General features: G+C 37.5%; 1 protein-coding gene across 2 annotated transcripts; it reads right to left on the reverse strand.

The window, feature by feature from the left end:
• Positions 1-1553: 1553 nt before the first annotated feature.
• NSUN6 (NOP2/Sun RNA methyltransferase 6) lies at positions 1554-25992 on the reverse strand. 2 transcript variants are annotated; one of them, XM_051802464.1, is made up of 12 exons: positions 25861-25992; positions 23842-23931; positions 22984-23139; positions 21254-21330; positions 20429-20538; positions 17585-17738; positions 16180-16261; positions 15062-15181; positions 11122-11266; positions 9252-9400; positions 6537-6662; positions 1554-3667 (listed from the first exon to the last, which is right to left on the reverse strand). In XM_051802464.1, the coding sequence occupies exons 2-12, from the start codon at positions 23914-23916 to the stop codon at positions 3455-3457; spliced, it is 1407 nt and encodes a 468-aa protein (XP_051658424.1). In that variant the 5' UTR covers positions 23917-23931; positions 25861-25992; the 3' UTR covers positions 1554-3454. The 2 variants fall into 2 exon arrangements, with proteins under 2 accessions (XP_051658424.1, XP_051658423.1); XM_051802463.1 differs by having other exon boundaries at positions 21254-21333.
• Between the last annotated feature and the right edge of the window lie 299 nt (positions 25993-26291).

The following is a 26291-nucleotide window of genomic DNA, read 5'->3' on the forward strand; positions in this document are numbered from 1 at the left end:
TTTTTGACTTAAATTCTTCTCCATCCATGAAAATCAAGCACATTGCAAAAAACTTGATTACATAGTCTAAAGGAAAACAGAGAAATTATTTTTCAGAGTGTAATATAACATTTCTGGTGTACATTTACTTATATTTATTACTTTATTGCAGATTTTTCACCAAAATTTTAGTTCTTCTATCATCTGTAAAATACAGATGCCATTTTTACTGTGAATGTTTTTAATCAAATGTGATTCAATCAAATTTATTGCTTGGCAATTTGTCTGTAATTTATTTCCCCACTTTTATATAACAAACTGTTACATATGAGCTTACAGTAGTTTTATAGACAGTTTCTTTTTATAACTTACCGCCCTAGAAATGTGTTCCTACGCAAACTCAAAAAAGATTTATATCAGATATAATAGAGATTAAGCCGGTTCTTCTAACTCATCCATGTTCTCATTTCTTACTTTATTCTTGCCACTTTTATCTATCATGCTATCATGCAGTACAAAATTGGATTTGTTCATAAACTTTTTAGTCATGAACAATCAAACATAAAAAGAAGGTTCTTTATATTTTAAACTACCCACTCCAAAGTAATTTCTTGTTGATCACCATCACCAGCCTATTTTTTACTAAAACACTCCCCTTACCTTAAAAAACATATGAAATCCTGTGATCCAAAAAATGGTGCATTCCATAACACTGAAACAGGAAAAAGCTGTATAATAATTTCATAATATATGAGGCTGCCTATTTTAGTATCTTTATATTGACCAAGATGAATATTTAGATTTGGCACTATTACTAATCACTCTTTCTGCAGATAGAGAAAACTACTTTTCAGACTTTCTTACAGACAGGATCTGATTGCATGCCTAATCTATTTTGTAGGATTAATCTTTCATTACAATGACAAGAACAATAACTTTTTAAATTTATTATATAAATATCTCATATAGTATATATAAGCACATATATATATATATATATTCAGCTGTGCTTCAGCACCAATCACTGAAGTATAATTATTCAGTGTGTAAAGATTCTTATAGGAAACTAATCCTATTATGTATTTAAAACATATATACACTATACATCAGAAATGTGTCAATGAGAAAGCATTCCTACACTTCTAGTTAAAGTCACAGTAAGATTGGAAAAGGAGAAAAAAAAAAAAAAGAAGGGCATCCATCGAACTTTAGTCATCTAAATTAGCCAAACCTGTAGTCAGAGAAAGGATGCTGGCTCCTTCAAGGTATGATTTGGAGCATCTCAACTGACTTTCTGTTCTGAACTGCATGACGAAGTCTCTCCCCAACTACAACAAGGAAAGCAGCCTCGTGGAAAGAGCTGAGGCTTATCCCTTTAATATGCTGAATACTCTTTTAAGTCTAACAGTTGACTTTTGCAGAAACAAACCTATTAGTTAAAGTTCATCTATCAGTAATTTTTTTCAGCTGAAGTCTGGTCTGCAATTACACTGGAATCAAATAGAAGTTAGCTACTTTTTCTTCCCACTCCTCACCCCCAAGAAATTTCTCATATAAAATCAAGTGAGGTCACCTTCTTGAAAAGCCTGTTTATCATCCAAAACTAAAGAAATCTGGGAAAGTCTCAACAAATCTTCCACTAAAAATTCAGCAATCTTAATTCCTTCAAATTCTGCATTGCACAAATCCTGCTACTGAAACTGGAGGTAAAGTTCCTTACTTTATATAAATATACAAACTTCAGTATATAGTCTATGTGTGCTGATTAATGTTTACAAAATTTATATATTCTGCAAAAAAGAAAATGCTTTTTTACTAGCACTGAGTTAAAGATTTCAACACATACTAACAATTTGTTACCAGGTAATTATTTTAGCCATATTTAGACTAAAAAGACTGTAATTTATAGTACAAGCTTTCATGATTCTACATAGGATATCTCACCTACTACTGATGAAACAAAATTACTTTAAATCTTCTTTAGATATGTTGTGTTTAATGGCAAGGAGTGACCAACAAAAGCAGAGTAGTACACAAGAATTCCATCCTCCTATCCTTCTGAGATAGGACTTACAGAGGATATACTAGTCAACCCTGGCAGAACAGGAGACATTTGTTTTTTATTTTAGAAGAGTAGAAAACATGGTACCAAAACATTTATAGAAAATGTAAGTAAACAACCAGACTACTGAGAAACAAATCTATAGATTGTTTTGATTGCAAGCAAATACAAATGCACTTCTGACAGCAGAAAGACAAATGACAAAAGAACTATTGCTCTTTTTAATCCAACAAATAGTTATGTGTGAAAAGACAGACATTTTTCAGATAATGTTTTTTAAAACTGGAAATTGATGAGAGAGGAAAGAAACAAACACACACAGATGTCAGTTTACGTTTTTGAATTGTACTTACCTTTCCTTCTAATTTTAGTGCTATTGTCAGTTCCAGCAGGTCTGAGAAAAGAGAATCCTGTTCAAACTGGAACTGAAGCAGAATTTTCAAATACAGCTAACATCTTTAAGAAATTCAGGTTATTAAATCTTTGAGCAATGTATTAAGGCAGTTCTCATTAGCATGCTTCTCCATTTTCAATTTTCACACGATTTTAGCTGGTGATGCTTTCTAACCAATAAAGAGTTAATATTCTTAGTTCTTTGAAAGGTGATTTGCAACATTTCAGATGGTATTATGCATTGTTTTCTGTCTTTTAATATATTAATCACAACTGTAGCCCCTTCTGTTGCAAATGTTTGATTTTAAAATTGTCACTTGTCAGCCAGTCCAGTAGCCTATTTCAGAACCAATACAGTTTATGCATGGGAAGTTTGATGTTTAAACAATATTTATTTACATTCCCAGAGTGAGATGGTTTAATATATTCATGCTGCTATAAAAGACATGCTACAAAGCCTAATCGTATTTTGTGTATATACTATGTGTACAGAGAATCTTGCTTGTATTAAAATAAAAGAGAAATGAGGTTCTAAGTATCAATTTATAAAACAGTTCTTTGTAACACGTTACAGTGTTTTGTGAAGCACTATTTAATGAAACATTAACTATCAGTAAACCTCCATAGAAACTTCCTTTTCAAAAATTCATTATAATAGCTCCCATTTATTTTATTTATGTTTTCATTTCATAAAGTAGTTTACATCCCCTTCCTATGCTTGCTGCACCAGATAAGCAACACCAGTATGAGTGAACATACTTGTCATTCAGGCACTGACCTGCTGTAAATACAAAAGCGAAGGAAGACTTAAAAATGATACTACCCTTCCCCCAACCATGACTTTCTTGCTGCAACCTGTGGCTCTTTCCCATCAGAACAGCTGGCAGATTTTACTGCTGCCATAGCAACCCTGCCGTCAGTCCGTTGGCTTGGTAACATTGCAGCAGGAAGAAACGCACTTCACGTCTCAACTGTTCTTGGACTCACTGAGGTATTTTTTCAGGTTGCATTCCCAGATCCTTATTTACTCTTCGATTTAATAAATTTTGCAATGAAAAATCCTATACAGTCCTTATTTGCCAATGAGATCAGGTCATCTTCTCTGGAATCTTGCAAAGAATTAATATCCATTCCTTCCAATGTCACAGTAGCTGGATCAAACCTCTGCAGCAGCTTCAACTGATCAAGTGTCAGTCCAGCTCCCTTCATGCCTTCTCCTCCAATGTGAGGTTCCTGTTCAAGTAACAAAGAAAAGCAAATTATTGCATCTGTAAAATTCTTAAAGGCCTTATATGTATTCTGCTGAGTATATGCAGAATACTTAACTGGTAATGTGGAAAAGCTAGGTTTGTATCATTTACACCAGGTGGGATTCAGAAGTAATGTGGCCTTCTTTTCTTGCCTTCATCTGGCCAATATTATACAAACATATATACAAGGTTCAGAGTACTTTGAGGAAGTGGTGGTGCCCCTCACCCACTTCAACCCGTTGCTTAGAGCACTTACTGATGATGAGTACACAGGTCTAAATCAATTCATTACTCAAAGGACTGAAACATCACAAGAAAGCTGTTATCACCAGACAGCTGGTCCAAAGGTTTTAGATTGCCACTTTTAAATGATGTAGCACTTCTGTGTACTGACTAATAGCTGTGTACTGACTAATAGCTATTAGTTAAGTCAAAAATAGTCATTCCTTAGCCCATTACTAATATACTCAGTAACAGTAGTAGAAATACCTGGATTCTTCACATTGAAAACTTGAACTGCAGAGACTGAAAGCCCCAGTCCAGAATACTTTATTGCCTGAGGAAGCATCATTCTGGCAAATGATGCAGCAGAAAAATCTGAACTTCAGATTTTTTATATGTCATGTAATAAGACTAATAGATAAATGGGACCACTGTTACATGTGTATGTCTATGAGGCAGAGAAAAAAAGAAAGCAACACTTAGGTATATGAATTCAGGAGATGACATTTGGCATCACAATCCTGGAGAGGAGAAGGGCTTAAAATCACAGCCCTTTTCTCAGTGTTTCTTGTGAGTAGCCTTGACTGTTTTTTATTTAATACACTCCTGGAAGAAATCTAATTCTTAGCTGGATTTGCTTTCAATGCATTCATTAAGGAATAGAAAAAATGTACAAAAGCTGGCACTGCAATATCAAAAGTAGATCTCCTTTGTCAATCTAGTCTAATGTAGTCTATAATGCAGCCTGCAGCAGAGCATTTTGTCAGTCATCACACTTTGCAAACACATGATCTCACCCAGTCAGCACATGATGTGAGTTAGCTGCTTTTAACCACATATTGTGTGCAGTAAAGCTGGACAGCCAAGAGGTTGCAGCCTGATTTTTCTTTTCCTTCCCCTCAATAGGATTTCAATGTTTTCCAGGTAAAAGACAAAAAGAGGTGTCTATTGCAAATTGAGAGAAAAATAACATACAAAGGGAGACAAGGGTAGCAACTTGAAGTAATGCAGTAGAAGGATGGAAAGGTAGAAATCTATGAAAAACAGTACTGCACAGGTTCAAGCAACTTGCTCAAAGAAAGACCAGTGTTTTCGTATGCCTTTTCATTTTTCCTTCCAGTTAAGTTACTGCATTTAAGCTGATCTACAGTATCTCCTGTGTAACACCTACGAGGAAGTAAGTCTGCACAAAGGATCAGCTGCGACGTGGTAACTTCCACCTATGAGAACGACACCTGTGGCTCCATCTCCTGTTCTTTCCTTACTCATCTTACCCAACATGATTCCAGGATCTATTGCCAAACTGAGAAATGGGGAAACAGTGGACTGGGTATAAAAGGAGGTGTCCAATAAGTGACTAAAGAACATAGGAAATAAATACATAAAGGAACATGAGGTAAGTAGACCTTAGACTCCAGATTCCTGTTCATTGGAAAATATCACCTTACTTTACACTATTGGAGAACTGGTTATGGGTAAACAATTCAGTGTCATTTAATTTAAAATATACTATTCACAAAAAATTTATTCTTATGGCGTTTGTGTGTGAAGAACAGTGCTTTATTTAAGACTGATATTACAGGTGAGAGAAAGTCTATTAAACCGGAATTAATCTTGCATTTGAGTTAATAGGGCTTGTGTTTCACTTTGTAATTCTATCAGGGAGAATTTTTTTTATATTGTTAGGTAAAATGTATAATCTTAGTTGAAATGGCTGGAACTGAAAAATTCCTAGTAAATGGATGGGGAGAAAGCAGACAGAAGAACAGAACAAACAAATCGTTGAAGAAGAGCTTCAATTCTGTTAAATCTTTACCAGTCTTCATATAATTTCTTATTGTATACCTGTTGTATATATTTTGTTAATTTCAGTTAAAAGGTTCATCTAAACTTCATAAGACAGGTACAAGTCATCACAGAATGTATAAGTATGCTAAACAGGGATTGGAGGTAGATTTTTCCTTAAAGCCATGACGATAAACAACTACCCCACCCAGCTCATCACATCATCAGAGGAAGAGGGATGCATACAGTGGGAGGGACAGACTCCCTCAAAGTACTAATAAAGGTAACAGATATTTTTTAACTGTACAGAGTATGTGGTATAGATAAAAAATTCTAGCCCGAAATAAATTTGTTCCCTCATTCCTTTAAATAAAGCAAAAATAGCATCCATACATATAAAATCCTCCTTCCTCAAAACACAAGTTTATTTTCACTTATGTCCCATCCTTTATGTATGTCGTCACGACTTCAGTGGCATTAATAAAATAATTTTCACCTTTCCTATCAATGTGCAAAAGAAGAGAATAAAATATATGCATTAAAGAACAACTGCAAGACAATCTGTCTGAACTATATTTCGTCCCTGTTGTGTTTTAAAAGACTGTTGCACAAATCAAAATAACCACAATACACAGTGGGAAACTACTTAATGATCCCTAAATGAAGCTCAATTAAGTACAAAATTAGATTTTAAAAAAGCTGAAATCCTCACGTTATTTTTATCCACAGCAGTTAAAATTGTCCACAGTGAAAAAGAGATTTATTGATAGTAAATATAGTGTGTAACTTTACAGTTCCAAAACAAGCTCATTAGATTGCGTGAAGTACCCTAAAAATACTATTACCTGTGGATGAAGCTGGAGGTATGGAAATCTTTTCAGGGCCCAAGCAACTTGCTCTTCATTTTCAGAAAGTGTAATCGTACATGTACTGTATACTAAAACACCTCCTGGCTTCAGCAACTTCACTGCCTGCAAGGAGAATAATCAATAGTACAGCTTATTTTTAAATGTAAAAACTTTCATATTAAGCAACATTAAGCAAGAATCCATTAAGCTATAATATTAAAACTTAGCACTTAATTAAACTCAAATCTCTCTAAGAGAGGCATTAGGATACTAATTCTTCTCAGGGAATACAGTAAAGGATCCCACAGATTAGAAAGGTTCTTCTTTCTAACCAGGCATTATAGCTCAGGCAGTTTATTAATGCCATTGAGATGATTCACCTTGTAAGAGTTGTTATTTATACAGCTCTGCATATCCCAGACAGATTAGTAGGTCTGTTTTCACCACCTGCTGTCAACCATGGATACACAATACTTTTATCAATTATATTAGATGTCAACTGTTTCCACATATTTGGCATGGAAGCTATATCTATGCTGCTTTCCAAGCTGTAGTTCACTTTGAATATGTGTCATAGAATCATAGAATCATAGAAGGGTTGGAAGGGACCTCCAAGATCATCAAGTCCAACCCTTGATCCACTACCACCATGATTACCAGACCATGGCACTAAGTGCCACATCCAGTCTCATCTTAAAAACCGCCAGGGACAGAGAATCCACCACTTCCCTGGGCAGCCCATTCCAATGCCTGATTACCCTCTCTGTAAAAGAATTTCTTCCTAATATCTAACCTAAACCTCCCCTGGTACAGCTTAAGACCATGAACTCTTGTCTTACTGATAGCTGTCTGGGAGAAGAGACCAACCCCCACCTGGCTACGACCTCCTTTCAGGGAGTTGTAGAGAGTGATGAGGTTTCCCCTGAGCCTCCTCTTCTCCACACTGAACAACTCCAGCTTCCTCAGCCTCTCCTCATAGGACTTGCGCTCAAGTCCCTTCACCAGCCTCCTTGCTCTTCTCTGGACCTGCTCCAGTACCTGAATATCCTTCCTGAACTGAGGGGCCCAGAACTGGACACAGCACTCCAGGTGTGGCCTCACCAGTGCTGAGTACAGGGGAAGAATCACTTCCCTGGTCCTGTTGGCCACACTGTTCCTGATACAGGCCAGGATGCCATTGGCCTTCTTGGCCACCTGGGCACACTGCTGGCTCACGTTCAGCTTCCTGTCAATCCAAACTCCCAGGTCCCTTTCTGCCTGGCTGCTCTCCAGCCACTCTGTCCCCAGCCTGTAGCGCTGCAGGGGTTGTTGTGGCCAAAGTGCAGGACCCGGCACTTGGCCTTGTTGAACCTTATCCCGTTGGAATCAGCCCAACTCTCCAGCCTGTCCAGGTCCCTCTGCAGAGCCCTCTTGCCTTCCAGCTGATTGGCACTCCCCCCCAGCTTAGTGTCATCTGCAAATTTGCTGATGGTGGACTCAATCCTCTCATCTAAATCATCAATAAAGATATTAAACAGAACTGGGCCCAACACTGATCCCTGGGGGACACCACCAGTGACCGGCCGCCAACTGGATGCAGCACTGTTCACCACCACGCTCTGGGCCCGGCCCTTCAGCCAGTTCCTAACCCATCAGAGAGTGCCCCGTCCAAGCTGGGCTGCCAGCTTTTTCAGGAGAATGCTGTAGGAGACAGTGTCAAAGGCTTTGCTGAAGTCCAGATAGACCACATCCACAGCCTTCCCCTCATCCACCAGGCAGGTCACCTGATCATAAAAGGAGATCACATGGGTCAGACAGGACCTGCCCTTCCTAAATCCATGCTGGCTGGGTCTGATCCAATGTCCATCCTGTAGGTGCTGTGTGATTGCACTTAGGATGATCTGCTCCACAACCTTGCCAGGCACTGAGATCAGGCTGATGGGCCTGTAGTTTCCTGGGTCCTCCTTCTGGCCCTTTCTGTGGATGGGCGTGACATTCTCCAACTTCCAATCATCTGGGACCTCCCCAGTGAGCCAGGACTGCTGGTAAATGATGGAGAGTGGCTTGGCGAGCTCTTCTGCCAGCTCCCTCATCACCCTTGGGTGGATCCCATCTGGTCCCATAGACTTGTGGGGATCCAAGTGGCTCAGCAGGTCACTATCTGTTTCCTTCTGGATTACAGGGGAGCTATTCAGCTTCTTAGCTCTGTCTACACTTTAGAAGCCAGCTGTCCTCAGGACAACCCTTACTGTTGAAAATTGAGGTAAAGAAGGTGTTAAATACCTCAGCCTTTTCCTCATCTTTGATAACCATATTCCTACCTATGTCCAATAAAGAATAATGGAGGTTTTATAAAAAAAGGAGGTGTCATTCAGATTTAGACAAGTTGCATTAAATTTTATCTTTCAGCATCAGCCCAAGCACACTCCTCAGCAGGCTCCTAAGAAACTTTCTCTGTGACTTAGACCCTTGCAATTATTATAAACTAAAAGTGATGAAACTGAGGGATTTAAAAAAACACAAAGGTTTTTATTTACTATGTATTACATATACCTTTCCCATGCTCCAATGAATTGACTTCACCTAGCAATAGATATGGTGGAGCTGAGAGGTTACACTTCTTAGCTGCTGAAAAAGTAGGGAAAATAAGGCACCATTTTTTCAGTATGAAGTTTAATGCTGCAGAAGCATTTATGTTCAATTTAGCTTATCTACTCAGTGTTTAATACATACCACAGTGAAAAGCTTCCGCTGTAGTGGCTGGTAAGAGGTCACTTCCTTTAAAGTTGAAGAATAAGCCATGTTTGGTCTCTGTCCCATCCCACTACATGGAGCATCAAGAAGTATTCGATCAAATGATTCTGGTGAGAATGGAGGTCCTTCTGTAAAAAGCACATAGTAATGTAAAATTTGTGTTTCTTTCCTTGAGACTTCGCTGCAGAAAAGGACAAGCTGTTACTGCTTCCTTGATGTAAAACATTAATGTAGTATAGACAGTGTCTGCAAAAGCAGTCTCAGCTAGAGACAAGTCTCAGCACTGCTGGTGGTAGTTTTCATCTCCCAGAAAACTAAACAGTTTAAGTTTTGTGAGCTCAGAAATTATCCCTTTAGGTAATAATAATTTTTAAACTTAATTTAGTAATTTGAAAGTAATATGTAAAAGTAATCAAACAAGTAAGTGGAAATATGATTGGTCAGAGATGTTGAGTACAGAGTTGTACATATAGGCTGTGATGAACCACCGTTAGCTCATAACTGAAACAAACCTCTACTGAGAGAAACCTGTAGTTACTTGTTACGACTGCCTTAAATAATAATAATTGGAATGTCAATATGATAACTATTTCTTGTGATGCATGCATATCCATAGAAAATAAAGCACTTCATAATAACATGAACCATTACAAGTTCTAATGTGTGACATGATGTCTCCATGGCAGGACAATTCAATAAACAAGGATTGAGAAGACAAGAACAATTTCTAACTACTACTTGGATGATATGGGAATATGTATCTTCTAACGCAGAGCCTGCTTTAATCTGAACCCCACTGGCTCAACAGCCCAAAAGTTTCTACCTCTTCAGTTCTAGAGAGGTTGTCCAGCTCAGTATCTCCAGGTACTACTGCTCCCATACTTCTACTATCATACTACTGCTAACTAGCTTGTTCCTGCACTAAAAATGAGTCTATCTGATTTATCTACCTCTGATCCATTACTAAAATGTTCAAAATATGTCATGTCTTGCTTGCAGAGATGTACAGAAAAGCCTTCAGGATCTCTGGGTGGTACATCTTGCTCTTGTTCATCAGTGTAATTGCTACACACCACCTACAATATTTAATGTTCGTAAAGAGATTATTAAGAAAGTATCTTTGTTCCTCCAAAGCAGGAATAACTGCAAGGCATAGGGACAAAGAAGGTGAATTATGCAATCGGATTCCTACTTAGGCTAACCACTGACTGAGATAAAATAGAGTGAGAAAGAACAGCATACTTTGCACAACAAACTAAAAATAATCAAGACAGCAGATACCATTTAAATCATTCTGTCATGGGAACAGAACCAGTATCATAACTGCAGCACTTCAGAAAAGCAAATGAACTTAAAATAATACACCGTGCTTCTATATAACTTTCCGCTGAACAGCTGAACAAACATGCATGAACTAAAACCTTGCAGCACTCCTGGGAGTTAGGTATTAATAACCCAATTTTACTGATGAGGATTATGAGGCAGGAAAGCCAAGCAAGTCTGTACAAATAGCTTTTTTCTCAGACTAGGTCAGACAATTGAGAGTATGGGGTTAAATAGGATCATGAAAGAAGCTTTAAGGCTTCTTCTTTCTTTGATATTATCTGGGAAAGGAATGCATTTCCTTTGAGCACATTATTTTGTGATAAGGACAGATCATTTGACTTTTGTATTTGCTTCATAGAGAAGCTGATAATCACAAAAGAGTAGAAAATAAAAGCACATTCAAAGTGCTGAAGCAACTTAAGAATCTGCCAAAATTTCAAGGACTTGTAGACCTGCGGCAGGTTTAATACTATTAGTGCAAAACATTCCTATTTTCTTCTAAAAGCCAAATTGTTTATTTTACCTTGTTCATCCTCTCGTTTCTCAACTGAAAGAGCCTTTGTTCCATCATAGCAAAAGGCCTTAATGCAATTCAATTGTAGCAATTCAGCGTTCAGCTTGACTTTTTTGACCTTGTTAGCTATCTTGTCCATGGCTATTACTTCACCCTGAAAAAAAAAACCCCAAAGTTTTCATCAAAAGCATTGGGATTAAATGGATATGCATTTTTTGATTTCCCTTCTCCCCCCAGCCATGAGCAGAGAAATGAATAAAGCTTAGTTTTCCCTACAGAATCATTTTATTCTTAAATCCACACTCCTACAGTCCTTGTTTGCCCATAGTCTCCATGATACCCACATTAGTCCAGATACTAGTCTGAAGCTGTGTGCCTTCTGACTGGCACTGACTGCTCGGTACTATCAGTCTAAGGGATGCATAATGTCTGACTTTGGCAAGTGGGTTTTTTGTTTATTTTATTTTTTGTTTGTTTTGAACTGTTTTACTGGGCACTAAAGTAAAAATGTAATCATTTGAAAAGGGTAAAAACTCAAATACATGGTAAAACAGGTCAACAGGTTTAAATTTGCATGGAGATGGTAACAAACACGGCAACATACAAGTCAGTCCTGAGGAAATGAGGCCCACAGCCCTGCCTCTGACTTGCTCAGACTCATAACATACTGTTATACTTGCAGTAGTTGCCACTCAATTTATTTTGGGAAATAGTGTAAATACTAGAATAAATTTAGAGGTGGGGGGAGGGAAATCAAAATGTTTCTTTCCCTCTCCCAAGATAAATTAAAACAGACACAAACCACTAACTGCTACATCAAACCTCTAAACAGAAAGGAAAGCAAACAGCAGCATCAGTAAAATCCAGAACCATAATACTATTTAAAAAAAAAAAACAACCAAAAAACAAAAAATGACCAAAACCCTCTACTAGACTTGCTATAGCAAAATAGAATCTGCTGAGGAAACATGACAACTTTTCTCCACTTTATGATGGCTCTCTAAAGGCTTATGGAAGGGTAACATGTCTAATAATGTAGCTGTTGTCTGTATGTCATATTAGCCATTATGTAGGTCTACGACTGAGAAGTACAAAAGGATATATGTTGCATCAATGATGTCCAGCCTTCAGGTACTGTGAGCCAAATCACCTCTTACAGGAGCACTCACAAACCACGTGCCACTGCTTCTCCCCGAACACCATTCAACCCATTGCACATGTACACTAAGAACTGACTGTGCTTCAGTTATGTCTGTTGCTATAATGGGATTTGCAGCACATATGCAGTACTGTGGATATAAGGAGATCACAGAATCATAGAATGGTTTGTGCTGGAAGGGACCTTAAAAGATCATCTCATTCCAACTTCCCCTGCCATGGACAGGGACACCTTCCATTAGACCAGGTTGCTCAGAGTCCCATCCAACCTGGCCTTGAACACTTCCAGGGATGGGGCATCCACAGCTTCTCTGGACAGCCTGTTCCAGCACCTCACCGCCCTCTGAGTACAGAATTCCCTCCTAATATCTATGTTTCTCGTGTAAAAATCACTCTTCTTTTTTATAAGCCCTCTTTAAGTACTGGAAGGCCACAATGAACAGGCTGAACAGCTCCAACTCTTTCAGCCTGTCTTCATAGTAGAGCTGCTCCAGCCCTCTGATCACCTTCATGGCCTCCTCTGGACCCACTCTAGCAGGTCCACTTCTTTTCTGTGCTGGGACCCCAGAACCACACACAGTACTCCAGGTGGTGTCTCATCAGAGCAGAGCAGAGGGGCAGAATCCCCTCCCTTCACCTGCTGCCCCCACTGCTTTTGATGCAGCCCAGGATATGGTTGGTTCTGGGCTGCAAGTTCACATTTCCAGCTCATGTCCAACTACTTATCACCAGCACCCCCAACTCAGCAGGACTGCTTTCAGTGAGTAGTTCTTTCAGCCTTCCTTTCTAGGATCACCTGGACCCAGGTGCAGGAGGTTGCACTTGGACTAGCTGAATCTCAGGAGGCTCCCATGGGCCCACTTCTCTAGTCTAGTTCCCTTTGGATGGCATCCTGTCCCTCAGGTGTATCAACTGCACCTCTCAGCTTGGTGTCATTGGCCAATTTGCTGAGGATGAACTTGATCTCACTGTCTGTCATTGATAAAGATACTAAAGAGCACCCGTGCCAAGAAGGACCGGTGAGGAACACTGCTCATCATCGGCCTCCACCTGGACATGAGAGCCATTGGCCAAAACTCTCTGGCTGCATCTTGAGAGACTCAGAAAAAAGAATGAGCTGGCAGACAACACTTCTTCCCCATGTGACCCATGTCAGCCACTGCCAGAACAACTATGTAAAAGACATCTGGAAAAAAACAGTGGTCTGAGGGGGGATAGAGATAATAATAAATTCTCAAATTTTAACTATTCCAAATTCCTATTTAAAAGATCTTAACGCAGTAATTTTACATCTTGATTATCTCATCTAAAACAATACACTAATTTCTACAATTATAAAACAAAAAAGTAAGATTGTTTCAAATATTCTGAAATGTTAATAATTCAATATACCATCTATAGAAATTCAGTATAGAAAATCTGTGAATGGAACTTAAAAACCAAAAAGCAGTGCTTTTTTCAATGTCTTTATCTTTCCATATATTAAATTAAAATTATATACTCAAAAAAGGAAAATCAATTCAGATAAATATTCATCATCTGTATTCTTACTCTTTACCACTTCAACTGGAGGTAAGCACAATCAAAATATGTAAAGTGGCTAAGGATACATACACAGATGGAAAAACTATAGATGTAAATGAATGTATGACAGAAATATGTGATTTCCAGACTTCCTTTATTTATCACACTGAAATTCTTTACTAGAAGCTTTATATATTTATCTAATAAATGTGTAATGACTGTCTAATGCCTTTTGCAAATGTTCCATTTGAGGGAAGTGTTTCCACCCCTTGGGGTCTACCACTTTTCTTAGCCTCTGGGGGAAAACAAGATTCAAACCACGACAGGAAGAAAACACTTCTAAAAAAAAACCACCACAGAACTGAATACGTGCCTTTTCTAAATACATTCATATCATTAAACAGTGTACTTCCCATTAATGCCCAGGCAACTGTCAAAGTACCACATAATGAAACTGCAAGACTTCTAAATGATCTGATATATTCTAGTAACCCTATACCAACAAAAATAATAACACCTTACATAATTTTTAGAGGAAACATTATGTGCTTTTCCCCTCTCTGCTAGAAAAGAGTAACCTGCATTTCTGTATTTCATTGTGCATATAGCAACTTAATATGTGCAAATATTTATTCCTACATTCTTATTTGATTATGTGCTATTTTCCTTTGTCTTTCTCTACGTATTGTTTTGTTGCTTCTCATTTTTGTCACTTTCTCATGAGATAGTTTTGGATTTGTGACATTCTACCACAGAATGACAAATTCAGACTAGAAATTCAGTCTCAGATTCATATCTGTATGCATAATTGATAATTTTTACTGAGAAGAAAGTTAATTGGATTAGAAACTTTTTAATATGTTTTTGTACAGAGTTGTGCATTTCTTTTGCAGATAGTAGTAACTCCCAATTTTCATGTATCTCAGTTTTATGAATTCAGCATATTCCTGCATAAGTTTGCCTTGCATGTTACAAATTCTTTGATTAAAAGTAAATCAATAGCATTTAAAAGTGAAATTAAACATATTTCAACAAGTCAATTTGCAGCAAATAAGGTTTTAAATGTGATGGTGACTATTTGATAAAGACTGTGCCCATTTCAGTAACTCTGATGTGTAGCAAAATATATTGGTAAGCAGAATGTCAAAATATTGTTTGCTGTTGTAAATTATCTGTGCATTCTGACAGCTAAGTGAAGGGAGCTGTACAAATGAACAATGGTCAGACTTTCTTCTTTAGACAGAAAATTTCCAATGACTTCCCTTACCTGGTCATGCATTAATGTTGCAAGATGGGTTGCTTTTCCTCCAGGCGCGGCACACATATCCAAAATTTTCTCTCCTGGTTGAGGGTTTAAAATGTGGCTCACAACCACAGAAGGTAAATTCTATCATAAAAACAAATACAGGAGAATTCAAACCTTATACCCTGCATCGATTCCTTTACTAAGGAACGACAAACTCATTGAATAAAACAATTCATTCAGCAGTGAAGATACCTATGATATTGCTCTCAGTTCTTTATCAGAAAATTAACTATTTGCATAATATAAAAAGGACAGTATAGGTCAGAAGTCTCCAGTGGCTAGTTTTTTATTTAAAGCTATATATGAGTGTCTATGACTGAAGTTTAAGAATTCATGACTACAGTGCTAAAAGTCAAAATAAAATAAGCTGATACTGTCTCAGACACAGAGCAGCTCTCTCTATTACAAATATATGAACCTGTTTGTTGGAACATTTACTATATTAATATACTGATGCAGTACACTGAAGAAGAGTAAGATCAACAGCCAGAAGTTTAAACTTGCTGACCTAAAGTACCAAGAAGCTGAACTGCACTATTAATCGTATAAACAGAATAGGTGCTCCGAAGAGAAATAACATGCAATAATTGTGTGCAGTATTGCATCTTAGACAACATGGAAATATTCTCTTCTTAGTTCAACACAAAGGTATAAAAACCTTTTAAAGTTGTCTTTAGCACTTAAATAACAGTTTAAAGCCAACCTAATATTTGGAGATTTTCCTGATAGTCTGCAGAATTATGTACCCTGAAAGAGGCGGATTCCAAAAACTAATACGAACTAAAGTTCATAGGCATATTCCAAAAACTAATAGTTCTATGCAGAGTATCTGTGCAAAAAGAATTTCTACATTTTTAAATATCTCTTAAGTCACTTTGAAGTCCCTTACCATATCTCAGACACAGTATGATTAAACCACCTACATATAGATACTGACTTCATTCCAAATGCTTTGTTTTCCTTAAATCCAAAGACTGAATTAGATGCTAAAATACACAACAAATACATAATTAGCGTGTGCTAAGACAATATTCATTATTCTGTAAATAGTACGGACTTTTATTTTTGTACAAACATACCTGTAAAAACAAATAACTAGGGAGCACATTGTCAAATGAAGGACTAAGGTAGACTGGCTCTATCATTCTTACACCCAGCCCCCTGAAAAACATGAAAAAAAATTTCAACTACTCAGTTTTATAAGTTTTAACAGTATCCAATTAAAATTGTTATGCTTACAAATAGCAGTTTGAAACAATAATCTTACAAAAATGAAAGAATTTATAAATGACATAAAAATACTTTCATACTTCTGTAATCTGATATTCTTAAAAATGACATCATTAAGTAAACCATGACAAAAAATGCACTACATTGTAAGTTGGAATCATCTGTAAAATTGCATAAAGCAAATTTATGTTTTTCTACACAGGACAAACCAAGATCTAATCCAAGCCTTGATACTGTAAAGAAATGCATAAAAACAGTTCTAAATATGTTAGCTTCAATCCATAAGTGCTTTTGGCTAGCCATGTATGCACCAGGGCACTGGTATATGATTTCCTACTTAGATTTTCCTCCATTTTGTTAACTATCTGAGGTTTCAGTCAAATAACTACAGAAATCTTATATGAAAAGCCTTACAGGTACATCGATTTGCCTGCAAAGCAAAGGTCTGAACTTAGAAGCAACCTGAGGTTTTAAATATGGCTGAAATCCTGACACAGATTTAATTGTTAAAACAAATGTATCAGGAAATTGACAACAAGAAAAAGAAAACCAAGAAAAAGCAAGTCTGAGCCTGAAAACAAAAGATTACTGAAGAGAACAAGAATGAGTATTATTTTGCATATGTACTGGATAGTTCAACATGGAAAAGGAAGGATATGAGAAAGCAAATTTGTAGACACCAGATTCAGTTTTTATATGTGTTTTAGATGACAGGAGAGGAATAAACCATATGCTTCAGCAACAAAATAGAAAAGCAAGTAATCTTGAAATAGATAACTATCTTGGCAGATGCTATTAATTTTTTTAAGATATCTGACCTTATGTTCTGTCCCCTGTCCCACCAAAACAAAGGCCCTCACAGATATTTTTAAAAGATGGAGAAATTGGCAAGGCTGACTTCTGTTCCATCCAAACAGGGAAATGGCACAGAATAATTCACCAAAATGCAATTTTGCCACAGTGAGAACATTTGTCAGTTCTGTTTGTTCTGTATTGCTGAAGTCACATGCTGTACACAAATTATGAAAAAGCTCCCACTTATTTCCTCCTACCACTCATGTAAACTGGTATCTGGATACCACTACAAAACTAAACGCTTCCCCAAAAATACTGGAAATCCCAACATACAACATAGGTCTCAGTCAAGGCCATCTTATGCTTTCACATAGGGTCCAGAACATTTCAAATCTTTTCCCAGCTTCTTCCTTCCCTTTGCAAATTTGCATGTGTAGATTGAAGTTACAATGGACTTACTTCAGTGGGCTGCTTGAACTGAAGATTTCACTGCGACTCAGTTCTGAAATCCCATTTCCAAGGAAAACTTTGACTCCTTTGAATTCTTTGGCTCCTCTTTTACACTTCCCTTCAATATCTGAATACACTGAGACCAGATCTCCAGCTTTCACAACTGCAGATAGAAGAACAGAAACTCTGAGATCAACATGACACTTAACAAGATAGTAGTGACCACATAATTTAGGATTTTCAGTAGACTACTTACTTCAACTCCTGTATCATATCAAGCTTTAAACTTTCTTCATGTAATCAAAGACGAAGATTAACCAATATAAAGCTTTAAAGTGTTAGGTGGTAAATGATGGCTACCAAATGACTGGAGCTACTGAGAAACACCAAGCTGCAAGTCAGATAGTGGGCCTTGTTTTCTAAGAGGTTACAAAACATGCGCTTTATTAATTTGATCACAGCAGGGTCACCCATAAATTTTCAGCACGCTCTTCAGGATGCAGTCCTCTCCATGTGCTCCAAGCACACGAGTATATCAAACAAGACCGGTTCACACTTACTAAACAAAGACAGTAATGCTAAATTTGTCTAATGACCTCTCAATAGCTAGGTAGAACATAGCTACAGCTGCTTTTTCTCTAACTGTTGCTTTAATACAAGTGATTATATATTCTCGTTCTAGTCTGGTTTTCTTCCCTCTAAGGCAACTGCTGTTCTCAATAATCCTCTTAGAGAGTTTTTTATCTCCAATTAAAACCTACCAGATCAGTGAAGTATGTAAATATGCACCCAACACTAGAAGTGTAATCATTCAGACTTTAAAAAACTTGTTGAGTTAGAACAAAAATAGATGGAAAAGGGGGATGGTTTAGATGATTTTGTAGAAGAGTGAGCAAGCTCTGTGCACTGACTGGATGAAAAATGTTAAAAGTAAAGGTCTCTTCTGAAAGCAATAAACAATATTCCAGAATTACATTTCTGACATGAGTGACAAGCTGGAGGAACCAGATGGTATAACAAGTAAGATTAATGACAGTTCAGCTTCCCAGGAATTCTTTGAATTGCACTTGGGAATCCTTTTTTTTCCATTTTCAAGTGGCCTTCTGATTATGCACAAATACCCTGAAAATTTTAAATGTTGGGTAGACACTGAAATATTTTTTTTTTTGCATATCTTCTTTTTTCACAATGTGACACAAAATATTATGTGATAGCTCACTGTCTGATCAAACTTCACTGAACAAAAACCTACGGCATATCTGCCAATTATGTTTTGCAGTAATCAAACAGAAATGATTTTATTTCACTCTCTGCTGACAATTGTCCTTTCAAAATGCATTAGTACTGTATATAGTTCTTAAGCTTTTTGTAGCTTATTCTGGCATTCCATAAACATAAAGCTTAGGGTTTGATTAGTTAAATTAAACTCAAAGTCCCCCGATCATTAGTTTACCCTCATTTGGCTTGGAAGTTCGGTGATTAAATGTGTTCTTGCTGTACTATTTTTTTTTCCCTAGTTAGACCATCTGTGCTTAATACAGCCTTATTATATTTGGCATCAAGTGGGTAGCATGCCCTTTAATTTTATTTTCTTATCTGCAATTCCCCTGAAGTGTTCCTGAAGTTTTATAATATCTTTTCTTTTCTTTGAATTGATGTTGCATGCATAATTACATGCAGCAATTATGATAAATCACTAGCTGACTCAAAGCAGGATTTGAATATTTATTACGTTGTCTAAATAAGCAGCTTCAACAACTGCTCAGGCAATATACTTATTTCATTATTGAGTCCTAGACTGAAAAACATTTCTGTTCAATGAATTGGACTTAAGCACATGCTCAAAACTTCTTAAAGTTTTTTTTTCCTGAAAGAGAATTGAAGTGACTAGGTAAATGCTTTCCTGACTCACTTTGTTTAATAATAAGAACCACGATGATTAGTAGATCTCATCACAATAGAATAATAAGGTGAATCACCCAAAATTATACTGGTTTTACATAAAGATAATTTGACCTTTAAATAAAAAATAAATAGGCTGCTTAACACAAAGCATGTATATGTAGATTTTTTTAATCTTGTCTCACAGGCATTGAAACATAATTTCCATTTCTTAAGAATCTGACATTAAAATTGAAGATTTTTCTCATCAATGAAAAAAGATTTTTACTAGATCTCTCATACACAAATAGTATCAAATTAATTTTCAATGGATTAAAAAAAAGGAAATTAGGGTTTTTATAGATCTGTAACTTAAAATCTGACAAGATGATGAAGGTAAGTGGCTTTGTGACTGAATGAAGAAATAACATATCTAGAAAGAGTATCTATTGAATAACCAAGAAAGATCCAGGCACCATCCAGATGTGGCATCCCGTGTTTTTTGGGTTTTCTTTACAAGACTGGAAAGCAGCTAACCTCTGTAAATTTATCCAACTGAACATCCATATTAAAAGTTACAGTATTTAGTTCAAAAAAATCCTTAAAAAGCCATGTTTTACTTTGAAAATGCTCTTTAAAAAGGTTTTGAAATGCGACCAAGAAAGTGAAATCCTTGAGAACTAATACTTAAGGTAGAAATTACATATGGAAAAAGGAATTTAAAACAGGCCAGGTAAGAAATAATTACATTTAATTCATTACAAGTACAATGAAAAATAGTGAAAATCTCAGGAAGGAAAAAAAAGCCAGAAAAACATTAAAAATGTAATTAGCATAAATTACAACTAAGATTAATTTCAGCTGTGAATAGAAAAAAATTTCATGTCACTATTTATTGGAAATTGTCATCAAAGGCTGACACTTTTTCTGTTGGCTTTACAACTTAACTGGGTGTATTCAGAGAACTCTTACATCTTGAGGCAGATACGATTCCAGGGACATAAACGTGTGCTCCTCGAAGTACTGCATATCCACACTGGGCTCCAACAATTACTTCAGATGGATGTTTTTTTAAGTCTCGCCTAGAAATACAAAATGTAGTTCAGTTAAAAAAAAAGTATACTGAAAAAAAGCCAAATACTCCCCAAGTAAGTTCTAGTTCATAAATACTGATTTTGTCAGAATATAATAGAAAAAGTACTTAAATATCATGTATTACATGTAAAAGATTTATTTTAGTCCCAGAGAAGTCAAAGGAAAGAGCCAAGAAGAACAGTCCTCAAAACAATGCAGATTCTGGCACATTCTGCCAGAAGCTAACATGGGAATACAAAAAAATTGTACTGGGATGGAGAAATAATCCTCTATCCCTTTCTAGGCCAGGTGATTGTAAAGTAATTTTTTTGCGTTTAAAAACTTCTCAGTACTTCTTGATTCCACTTGAGTTCTTCCAGTGTAAAAAAGTCCTGCCCATATTTATCTACAGTTCTATATTCCGCTGCAAAAGTTCAGCTCTTCTGTATGCCACCTACCTGGCTTTCCAAGGAGAATGCACTCATGTTACATTTTCCCTATAAAACATTAGTCTCATAAATAAGCACAAAACTCCTTCTATGTTTTCCTATATCTTTTAATAACTAAAACTCTGACCTGATTAGTATATGATGGTCCACAAGGTCATAATATAAATGAAGTTGTGCTTCAGTTATAGTGAGTTAGTTATCACAACTGTTTAACAAGAAATCTGTAAGTAAAATGTGTACAACATTTTAAGGTGAAAGACTGAAAATTTCAAACCTGGGTCCAATGACAGGAATTAACAGGATGTCCTGGAGTTTTGGGTGCTCAAGAACTGGAACACATAGTCCTTTGAACTGCTGTTTCATTAACAAAAGACATAATTATTAGGCACTGCTAATAAACTTAATATTTAAATACTTAATTAGACTGAAAACTATTTTTCCATTCATAATTTATACTTGTAGAGCACAAAAAACGAAGGTATTGAAAACAGATAAAAATGAGTGAGAAATAGTGTGTAAGGGGACATTCAATATTAAAAATACTGGTGTAAAAAGTCTAAACATTTAATAAACTGAGAAATAACAAGGCCACAAAGGGATTGACTGAGAACTGATTTCAGGGAGTGGGAAAGTGTTTTGACACTCATATCCCTACCACTGGCTTTTTCTTTTTTCTCGAAGAAGGTTGAGTCGAGTTGTCATCAGAACACAGCAACACCACCAGAGAAGCTTGGGTCTAATCTGGGTTATCTTTTTGATGTTATTAGTTTAAAACCACTGTAACTCTACTCGTGTATTGTCTGTCTCACTTAACATGCCAGGTTGGCACTACTTTTCATTTTTCTTGTCAGCTTAACTTTGGATACTGAGAGCTGAGTTGTGAAGATAGTTGAAAAAAAATGACAGCTTGCCATTTTATAAAGGTTCCTGGATTATGATGTCTTCTCTCCTGAGCCTTCTAAATTATAACCTTAAAGCACATCAAACCATAAATCAGTTTGCTTCTGATAAATAAGTATTTTCCCTTAAAAAAGAAAACAATCCATGACCATAATTTTGTTCAAAACTGTGTTATGTGGCTTCCTTTTCTAATCACACTTCAAAATACAAAAAGTTTGTGAAAAGCCAGTCTTAAGTCAGTTTTCAGCAAAGCCTTTTCCCTTGAAGCAAAATATCATACTGCAATACCCACTTGCAGATTTCTACAATCAAGCTAAAATTAGCATAGCTCATTACCATTCCAGCCAGTAGAAAACTGTCAACTGCCTCTGCATCACAGAAACATCTCGGCTCCTGTCATGCAAAAGCTCCCTGTACACCCACTAGCATTAATAATTTACTTAAAGAAGAACTGGATCCTTTCAGACAGAGTGAAGATCTAGGACACAGTTTCAAAATAATAAACTTCTTAAACATAATGGCTTATATATTATCATATAAATAAATGTTTAAGTAAGGTAAGTAAAAATCCACAAAACTATACAAAATTTAAAAACAGGTTAAAAAAAAATAAAATACAGCAGCTACAGAGCATCACTTTGTCTCCAGTTTCTAAAACACACAGATTTTCTCACTTTCCTAAACAGTTTCTGCAGAGATATACAGGCATTCTCCTTTAATCTTAAATAAAAAATGTTCTAAACATGCTGAAGACAGCATACTGAACTATAGTTTTTATCTTCCATCTTCTCTATAGACCTATGACACCTTGACAGCATTTACTATAGTAGTACCTCAATCCTAAGGTTTGGATCTGCCACGTGAAAAAAGTTGGTTGCCTTTTCCCTCTATTATTGCCTTTCTTGGATGGGTTAGATGAAAAATACTGCTAGACAGTGAATTTTCATTTAACATTTAATGCTGACAGGAAATTGATATGATTGCATAATGTTAATACTACCAGACATGCATTAAGGTAAGGTGTAGTTTCCAGTAATGAAAAGCTCTCATAATCAGGCAAAAGATGAATTATTCTTTCTGTTGTAACAAAGAAATTGCACAAACCTTCTGGATCTCTTCAAACAGCAATTTTTTCGCATGTTTCACTGAGGCCAAGTGGGTATTAACTCTTACAGTTGTAAAACTTGGTGGATGAGACAGACGACTTAACAGAGATTGATATTTATTCTCTGCCTCCTGTCCACCTAAAGCAGCAATAAGCTGAAAGGAAGAGATTTTATATTAAAGAGATTCACACAGCAGCCTCTTGCTCAGTGCAAAAGGACACCACTGAATAAACATTCCATAGAAATGGAGGAATATGGTGTATGGTGTGCAATAGTGAGAAATGTCAGTATCTGGAAGTCTAATTCCACTGGAAGCCTCATAAATTTCTTGAAAAGTACTCATTGGAAAAACAGTTGTATTAGCAAAATCATTTCAAATAGTCTGCAGTAAGTATCAAAAGTAACTGCTCTGTGATAGAGATATTGTACAAAAAGCAGTCCTAAGGAAATGGAAGGGTAGATTCAAAACTATGAATTAGTAACTTTCATATTGATATACAAAAATGTAATTATTTTATCCTTTGGCATTAGGAATTAAAGGATTGTCTGTCGTATTTTTGGTTCTATACTGGGGTAAAGGAGTATGTCTTGTCAATATTATGTGGTTAATAAGTGGTTAATTATTTATAATCTCTCTTCAGTGGAATCAACTGAATTCTCTGATTTGTGTTAAATTTAATTTAAGTATTTATGTTCTTTTGAGCCAATGGGCATAAACATTAATTTTATATTTTAAATATAAACATGTTTTAATAAAAACTCTTTCTAATGTGAGGACAATTACTTTATTGTAAGGTCTTAGTTACAAAAAAAAATTGATTATTTGTTGGTGATTAGTAGTATCCATGTCACATACCTCGTTATTTCTGAACACTTTGGTGAGATACTCTTCAACTTCATGCTGGAAAGAGATTTTAGGGAAAAAGGACATCTTCCTTTATAAAATCTGCTGGTAAGGAATGGAAATAAGCAAAATATTTTCATAGTGGTTCTTATCATATTCTCTAAGTTTATAAATGTAACGTAAGATGTACTCACAACCTGAGCCGAGGTTTCTGATTCTTCTGTTTTAGTAATGCAATTTTACTGCACTCAACACTACTCTTAATTACATTGAAGAATATGTTCATTAACATATTTAGCACTTGCAATCAACTTACAGCGAGGTTACTGGTTTCCTTGCTGCCACATCCTTCCAAGTCATACCTTCCAAGGCTACTGTATCACTGTTTGAAATATGAAGGAAGTGTTACCACCTCCAAATCCTGTCCCACTGTCCTGGTTTCAGCTAGGGTAGAGTTAATTTCTTCTCAGATGCTCTTACAGTGTCGTGTTTTGGATTTAGAATGAGAATGGTGTTGATAACACACGGATATTTTGACTTTTTGCTAAGTTGTGTTTATCCTAAGTCAAGGACTTTTTTCATGTCTCATGCTCTGCCAGTGAGGAAGTATGCAAAAGAAACTTTGAGGGAGCATAGCTGGGACAGGTGACTCGAGCTGACCAAAGGGATATTCCACACCACAGAATGGTCTGCCCAGTATATAATCTGGTGAGAGTTACCCAGAAGGGTTTTGGGAAGGGGGGTCTGGCATCTGTCAGTGGGTAAAAATAGTACCCAGGAGATTTCAATTCCCCCAGTATAGACAGGCAGACTCACACAGAAGCATGATGCCAGATCTATGCTTTTAACCACAGCTGATGAACATTTCAGGAAGTTACAGAATGCACAACAGGAGAAGTTAAAACTTGACTGTGACTAGTTCATCAGACCTGGTATGAAACATGACTGCAGAACAGCTCCTCTGTCACAGAAACTCTAAGGTATGTGGACTAAAGACATTCATTCGAATGACAAATACCACATGTGCTTATTTCAGGGAGAGGAACAACACAAATGAAAATCAATTCCTCAGTTAAAAAGAACTTTCAAAAGAATAAAATCATTGTAAGCTGCCTGGAAATGTCAAAACCACACAACTGGAGGTTCAGAGCACATCCACATAACCTTCAGCTTGAGCAGGGTATGTATGCCCTTTCCGCGGCCATTATCTCAGAACAGATCCAATGCCACTTAGAAAAAATGCTTTCAAATATGAAATGCTTTCAAATATGGAAAAACTAAACAGTTTGCAATCTTCAAGTCTGGGGAACAGAGCTGAGATGGGATAGAAGCTTATAAATTCAGACACGGCAGGAAGCCAGGCGGATGAGGGAGACAGCCTGAGTGCCCCTCCAACTACAAGACTCGGACTTCAAGCGTTCAGCAGGTGGCAGGTTCGACACCTGCGAGAGGTATTGTTTTGCCCAGACCTGCTGTGCCGTACACAGTAAAGGCTTGACGGACTTCAGAAGAAAGCCCTTGAGGGAGCCTCCCCTCCCTATTCACCATCTCCTTGCAGATTTCTCTGTGCCTCAGTGGGGAGGAAACTGCAGCGAAGAACGCGACGCCGGACCAGCGCTTTGATCTAACTACGCAAATGGACACTGCGAGCTGTCAAACGCAGTCAGCACCAGAGATGCCGACTCTTTCAAACCTCCCTTCCCCACCCTTCCACACACGAGGAAAAAGTCAGTCTGCTCATTGCTGTGGGAACCGGAATTTGGGGCGTCCTCCTCTATTTCCCCATCCGTCCATTATTGAAAACACCACGGGGTAGGACAGGACACACAGCTCTTCGCCGCCCTGCGAGGCACCTCAGCCCAGGAGTACGGGGGAGGTGCCACTGCCGCCACCGCCCCCTCAGCCTCGACGGACACCGAGGGGCAGCTGGGACACCACGAGAAGGGCGGAGCACACAGGTGCCGGTGCCGGTGCCGGACCGCGTTCGACCCTCCGGCGCAAACCCCGACACGCCGCCAGCTCCCCACCTACCGCCGGGCCCGGGCCGGTCCCGCCTCCTCCGGGACGACCGCAGGAAGTCCCGCCTGTGCGGAGTCGCCATGGGAGCCGGGAACGCCGGGGCCGGGGCGGGGAGTAGGTGCAGCCGCCGCACCCGCTCCCCACTGGGGGACAGGGAGGGCGGCAACAGGGCGGGGCCAGAGCCCGGGGGCACCCGAGCTCATTGGACAAGACATTGCTGAGAGCGCTTTTTTTGTTTTCCCTCTGAAAAAGCTGAAATGCGTGGATTATAATAACGTTTTATTCTTCCACCCTTCCTGCATCGAAGTGCCTGTGGATTCCCCGTCTAGGGCGGAGCAGGGTTCGTGCTCTCCGACTGACCTCTCCTGAGTGATAAAACCCGGGTACCCGCTCAAGAGCTCAGCATGCAGGAACCTGCAGTACAGCACTGAAAGCGAGCCCAG

Source organism: Manacus candei, unplaced genomic scaffold (assembly GCF_025592945.1).
Source record: "Manacus candei isolate 608988 ecotype Guabito, Panama unplaced genomic scaffold, ASM2559294v1 h1tg000056l, whole genome shotgun sequence".
NCBI lineage: Eukaryota > Metazoa > Chordata > Aves > Passeriformes > Pipridae > Manacus > Manacus candei.